The sequence below is a fragment of the Budorcas taxicolor genome, chromosome 3 (genome assembly GCF_023091745.1).
Source record: "Budorcas taxicolor isolate Tak-1 chromosome 3, Takin1.1, whole genome shotgun sequence".
NCBI lineage: Eukaryota > Metazoa > Chordata > Mammalia > Artiodactyla > Bovidae > Budorcas > Budorcas taxicolor.
Genome location: NC_068912.1, coordinates 51,613,764 through 51,620,741, shown reverse-complemented (window position 1 = coordinate 51,620,741; position 6,978 = coordinate 51,613,764). Strand labels below are relative to the sequence as shown.

Below are 6,978 nucleotides of genomic sequence, written 5' to 3'. Positions count from 1 at the left end.
ACCCAATTTTTCTTGCCCAAAGCAGGTAAATAAGGAGTGTGACTCGCCGCAGGAAACGGCCAGTGAACTTGTCTTTCCTAGGGGGAAAAAGCGCTGACATCCAGGAAGATAAAAAGTGCTGAGAGACTGCACTGGCTGATTTGAACGCTGCTCGCAAGCATTTACTTACACGACTGGTTAGCACCAACCAGAAAGCAGAGAAACAGGGATAAACTGCAGAACCAGTGAGTCCCGGAGGACAGTTCGCTCCCTGGGCAATAGGGGTCGGAGTGCCTGCTGGCGGAGGTAAACAGAGCTACCACGCCTGCGCACACCCTCCCAGGTCACGTGCCGGCTCCGGCCTGGCCTCTAACATACCCTTGGATTGAGAGCTGGCGGCCCTAAGGGACCGTCAACAAACAGACGAGAGGCCGTCAACCTTTTCCTTTAGGGGGCGGATTCCGGGTAGGAGCCGAGCGTTCGGTTGAAAACGCCCCCTTCTTCTTGAGGCGGGGAAGTGAGACCTTGTCCTGGGCCTGCGGGGTGCCGCCGTGCTTCTTTGGGACATGGCCCGCTGCGGGGAGGATAGCGCGCCCCCCGGGGTACCTCTGGGATCCCCCGGAGTTTGCAGTAAGGGGTTGCAAAGGAAGGGACCCTGTGAGCGGCGCCGGCTGAAGGCGATGGTGTCGGAGCAGCTCAGCCAGGATCTGCTCAGGTAGGAGGAGGCGGGAACTCAGCCTCCTTCCGTTCTAAACGCTCCCCTCTCTGGACCAGAAACTGTAGCTCCTTCTCTCTTTCTCCATCCCTTCCTTCTTTGTTCTCCTCGCCTCGAGCCGCCGAGGGAGGCTCTATTGTCTCTTCACTAACTGGCGGGTTCGCTCCCCCTATATAACCAATCCGGAGGCCACGTGCCAGGTTCAAGACGAAAACCAAAGTTACTATCATAGTTCTGTGCAGCATCAGTTGATGCCAAAATACTCCCAGCACGGGCAGACTTAGGTCTTGAAAGGCTTTCGCTAATGTCGGGGTGGACCCAGGTTTTGGGGTCCTGAAACACAATATAAGCTTAAACGGTTCTAAGAAAAAATGATAAAATTAGGTAGAAGGGTGAGTATTTACAATGAGTAAAAATGGAACAACTCACCTGAGCGTTGGAGGTATCTTTCTTCTTATATTTCTTTAAACGGTTTAGCAGAAATACTTACATAGAAATACTTCCTGATTCCAACCTGACTTCCCCTCTCCTGCTAGAGTACTCTACGACTCCCGGCAACTCCCAGCTCCCATGAGGACTTAAGCAAATGCAGAGTTGTGAAGCTTAACTCAGGCTGTGATGAATCTCGGGCGAGTCATCCCTGTCTTTAAAGAAAATGAAGCTCAAAAATATTCCCTAGTTTCCATTTCTACCAAAACATTGATTCTTGAACTTTAGTGTGCATCAGAATCACCTGGAGGGCTTAGCTATACTGGGGCTCAGACCCTTATTCCGGTACAGTTGGACTGGGATGAAGCCTGAGATTTTTAAATGTCTAACAAGGTCCTAGGTGACTTTTGCATTTTTAACAGGGTCCCATAGGGTCGCAAAAGTCGGACAGGACTGAAGCAACTTAGCAGGCATGCACCCCAGCTAATGCTGATGCTGCTGGCCTGGGTCTCTGGTTGAGAAGGACTCAGACAATGTACACCTAATTACCGTCAATACTAATAACTAACAGTTGTGCAACATTTAAAAGTACTTATTGTGGCTCACAGTTAAAGCTCCAGAAGCTATTAATATAAACTGAACTTTATAAAGTTAAAAAAAAATAGTCCTTTTAATGTGGGCATTTCCATGAGAGATTCTGCCTTGTCTCCACCACTGGGGGAATTGATGTAAAAGACAGAAAAAAAAAAGAGTTATTCATCTGCTCCTAGGATGAATCTCTAAGGATGAGGCATGCCTTTTCTTAAGTGGCTTTATTATTCTGGCTGTATTGTGAGCCTTGAAGTTGTCATGAATTTAAGGAAGGTAATACGCCTAATTTATATAAAAATGAAGTTAAAAGTATAGCAGGTGACAGATATTGCCCTAGAGTTGCTATAGCATTTATGGAGACTTAGTTGTACTTCCCAGTAGATAGGAACCAACTCCAACAACAAATTTGATAATAAAGAAAGTATAGCAGATGAACAATTTATCCTCATCCTCGCAGCAAATAAGGATAGGATCCTGAACTCCCAAGTTCTTGTTACAAGCAGAGGTTTTGTTTTAAAAACAACAAAAAATTTTCATATGCCAGCCACCTTGAATGCTATGTTAAATTCATCTTCAAGCACAGCAATATCATTGATTTATTCTACAAATATTAATGAAGTAGCAAGCACCCATGTACTTAACACTGTATTACGTTTTAAAGAATCAAAGGTTAGTAAGATATGACTTTGATATTATGCTTGCACTCTAGTGAGAGAGATAATAGCCAAAGAAAAGGAATGGGGAAGGGAGTGACTTGAGGCTTTATAGGTGATGGTTGAGTGATCTTTTAGGGATTGATTAAAATTTTATTAGGTAGAAATTAGGAAAGAAGTTGGAGAGTATCTAAGAGAGGAGAATGGCTTTTATAAGGGCGTAGAGATTTGGAAGAGCTTGATTTATTTTGGGAAAGCAAGTTATATTGGGTTGTACCAAAAAGCAAGGAACAGAGACACCTCTGGGTTATCTGAGGCAATGGGATATATGGAGAAGTGAGGAAAAATGGGAAATAGTTTCAGTTGTCAAAAAGCTAGATTTAATGTAGAATTGGAAAGTTCCTTGGGATATGACAACAATTCTAAGACTTCATTGAGATATGGATGATTGTTTAAGACAATTGTAATAAAAATACCTAATACTTATTACCATCCTACTTGACACTGGGCTGACATGAAATGTTTTATTTATTCCACTGTGAGGTAAATCTTGTTGCTGGCCCCATTTAACAGATAAGGAAACTAAGCATCAGGTTCAGTTCCGTTCAGTCGCTCAGTTGTGTCCGACTCTTTGAGACCCTATGGATTGTAGCACGCCAGGCTTCCCTGTCCATCAGTAACTCACGGAACTTACTCAAATTCATGTCCATTGAGTCAGTGATGCCATCCAACCAACTTATCCTCCGTTGTCCCCTTCTCCTGCCTTCAATCTTTCCCAGCGTCAGGGTCTTTTCAAATGAGTCAGCTCTTTGCATCAGATGACCAAAGTATTGGAGTTTCAGCTTCAACATCAGTTCTTCCAATAAATATTCAGGACTGATTTACTTTAGGATGGACTGGTTGGATCTCCTTGCAGTCCAAGGGACTCTCAAGAGTCTTCTCCAACCCCACAGTTCAAAAGCATCAATTCTTTGGCACTCAGCTTTCTTTATAGTCCAACTCTCATATCCATACATGACTGCTGAAAAAACCGTAGCCTTGACTAGATGGACCTTTGTTGGCAAAGTAATGTCTGTTTTTTAATATGCTATCTAGGTTGGTCATAGCTTTTCCTCCAAGGAGTAAGCGTCTTTTAATTTCATGGCTGTAGTCACCATCTGCAGTGATTTCGGAGCCCCAAAAATAAAGTCTGACACTGTTTCCACTGTTTCTCCATCTATTTGCCGACTGGATGCCATGATCTTAGTTTTCTGAATTTTGAACTTTAAGCCAACTTTTTCACTCTCCTCTTTCACTTGAGAGGCTCTTTAGTTCTTCACTTTCTGCCATAAGGGTGGTGTCATCTGCATATCTGAGGTTATTGATATTTCTCCCGGCAATCTTGATTCCAGCTTGTGCTTCATCCAGCCCAGCATTTCTCATGATGTACTGTGCATATAAGTTAAATAAGCAGGGCGACAATATACAGCCTTGACCTACTCCTTTTCCTATTTGGAACCAGTCTGTTGTTCCATGTCCAGTTCTAACTGTTGCTTCCTGACCTGCATACAGATTTCTCAAGAGGCAGGTCAGGTGATCTGGTATTCCCATCTCTTTCAGAATTTTCCACAGTTTGTTGTGATCCACACAGTAAAGACTTTGGCATAGTCAATAAAGCAAAAGTAGATGTTTTTCTGGAACCCTCTTGCTTTTTTGAATATCCAGAGGATGTTGGCAATTTGATCTCTGGTTCCTCTGCCTTTTCTAAAACCAGCTTGAACATCTGCAAGTTCATCTGGAATATGCCAGCAAATTTGGAAAACTCAGCAGTGGCCACAGGACTGGAAAAGGTCAGTTTTCATTCCAATCCCTAAGAAAGGCAGTGCCAAAGAATGCTCAAACTACCACACAATTCCACTCATCTCACACGCTAGCAAAGTAATGCTCAAAATTCTCCAAGCCAGGCTTCAACAATATGTGAACCGTGAACTTCCAGATGTTCAAGCTGGTTTTAGAAAAGGCAGAGGAAGCAAAGCATCAAGAGAAGTGGTTAGGTCTGAATAAGAACCTTGGCAGTCTGGTTCCAGGGACATTAAAGTGATTTGCCCAAGGTCTCATGGCCAGATTATAGATCCAGTCAGTCTTCTTTCTCTAAAGTATGGTAGTTATGTGAAATGATCTTCCAGTATCTTTATTCCTTTATTTCTGATTCTCTCCTTACCCATTCCCTTTTCTTACTATACCTTGGATTTTCTTTAAAGCTCCCTTAAGAGTTCCATCAGTTGGCTCTTGATTATTATAGAATATCTCTGCTAGAGTTCACTTGTTTAACTACCACATTGGCTAGTGGTTAACCTTGGCTCAGTCGATTGTCCATTCAGAGGTGACTAAGAGCTTCAGGGACATGTGGCACAATTTGGTAGCTTTATTTGGGAGGGGATTGTGGGTATGGCAAGCAAAGTGACAGTAGATGAGGGTGAATGGGTAAAACTAAGACTAGATCATAGAGACCTTTCTTCAGTGAAGAATTTGGAATGTATTCTGGAAGCAGTGGAGAATCATTGATATTTTAAAAATATAGGATTTGCATAATTTGATCTTGAATTGAGGAAAGAAATTGGAAAAAAAATAAAAGGAAACCAACTAGATTTTGTGATAGTCAGGGGATACATAATGGCAGTGAAAAAGGAAAAGATAAAATGGATTTCTGTGTGCAGTTCATGGGCATGGTGACCAATTACATGTGGAAACAGAGAGAGAGAGAAACAGAAGATGGTGCCGAATCTTAGGACACTCAAAAGGAAGGAGGGTGGTGAATGTTCAGGAAGCCTTACAGGGGACAATTGAAAATATGTCTGGAGTTTAGGAGGGAAGTTGGCATAAAAGATAAAATGGCTGGTGACAGCACCAGCACCCAGCTGTCTAAGCTAAAACTATGAGAGAGATCCTAGGTTATTTCCTTACCTTCACCTTCTGCATCCAGTTACCAACTCCTGCCATTTTATTACCTAAATATATTTTAAGTTAATGCGTCATTTTCTATCACTGATGTTTCTCTCCTGGCTCAAGCCATGTACATCATCCATTTGTGTTGGGCAGTAGTTTTTCTCCCTCTAGTCTCATTTTCCCCTGATTCCTTTTCTACACAATAACAGATAATATTTTGAAAAATAAAATTGCCCATGTTTTGAACCATTTGGTCATTCCCCTTCAGCTGTGAGATAGAGTTAAGCTCTTTGCCTCTTACGCGTCTTTATCCCTGCAGCTTCACCTGTCACGTCTTGCCTCTCAGTACTCTATTGACCAATTTGTAGCTCCACACTCACACAAACCTTTGTGAGGAACATGGAGGCAGGAATCCCTTCTACTCTGCATTGCTTTCTTGACCAACTCCTACTGTCTTTAAAATTCCGTATGTAAGAATCGAATCGCCAGTCTATGTCTGACGCAGGATACAGCATGCTTGGGGCTGGTGCATCGGGATGACCCAGAGAGATGTTATGGGGAGGGAGGTGGGAGGGGGTTTCATGTTTGGGAACGCATGTAAGAATTAAAGATTTTAAAATTTAAAAAAATAAATAAATAAATAAGAATTTCCCAATCAAAAAAATAAATAAATAAATAAAATAAAATTCCGTATGGTTTTCCTGTCTTCTATAAGGGCTTCTCTTATAACTGTCCCTGAAAAAATTTTACTAGTTTGTCCTATGGAATATTTCATACTTTTTATTTTTCAGACCTGGCCTCCATCTCTTCTATAAACTCCTTGAGGGCAGATACGACATTTTAGTCATCTTTGTGTCCCCAGTGCTTAGTTCATATTACACGCTCAATAAATTTTTAGTGAGAAATTTGGTTTAATCAGTGGACTGAAATGCTTTTGATAGGTGAATACAGTACTTGACAGAGAAATAAGATGCAAGAAAGCTGGGTCTGGACACCACTGAGCCTTTCCTCCAACCTGTCCTTCCACTAGGGTTTATTATTAGATGAATCATAAACCTCCCCTTAGTCAAATATTGTTACTTGTAACAGATAACAGGGGCTTCCCTGGTGGCTCAGTGGTAAAGAATCCTATTGGTAATGCAGGAGGCTCCGTTTGATCCCTGGGTCAGGAAGATCCCTTGGAGAAGGAAATGACAACACACTCCAGTGTTCTTGCCTGGGAGATCCTATGGACAGAGAAACCTGATGGGGTACAGTCCATGGGGTCGCAGAAGAGTCAGACCCAACTTAGCAACTAAACAACAGCAACAGATAACAGGATTTACTTGTAATTGATCCAAGTGGTTTTATAAAATAAAAAGCACTGCATTTTCACATTAACATTTTTAAAACCACATTGACTTTTTTTATTTGACAAATACTCCTGAGCATCTATTATAAACAAGACAGATTGCCTAATGAGCTGTATGGCTGTCAGCTCCCCCAAGTAAATGCTTGTTTTTTATTTGGAGAGGAGTAGGGGAAGGGTAGAAGATGGGTGGGAAGGAGAATAAATGGAGTATTTGTACAATTTGAGTTTTTGTTAATGTTTGGAAAATCAATACATTTTTGTGTAAATTTTAACAATTACTTATGAAAATAATTTATTAAAATATTAACTAAAATGCATCTTGTTTGGTCACTGTT

At 41.8% G+C, this 6,978-nt stretch overlaps 1 protein-coding gene across 1 annotated transcript in view; it reads left to right on the top strand.

The window, feature by feature from the left end:
* The first annotated feature begins 545 nt into the window (after window positions 1-545).
* The window catches only part of BTBD8 (BTB domain containing 8), a 93,438-nt gene continuing 87,005 nt past the window's right edge, over window positions 546-6,978 (top strand). The window contains exon 1 of the mRNA XM_052637958.1: window positions 546-694. Coding sequence (XP_052493918.1) covers window positions 546-694 — 149 coding nt within the window. The remainder of the gene's footprint in view (window positions 695-6,978) is intronic.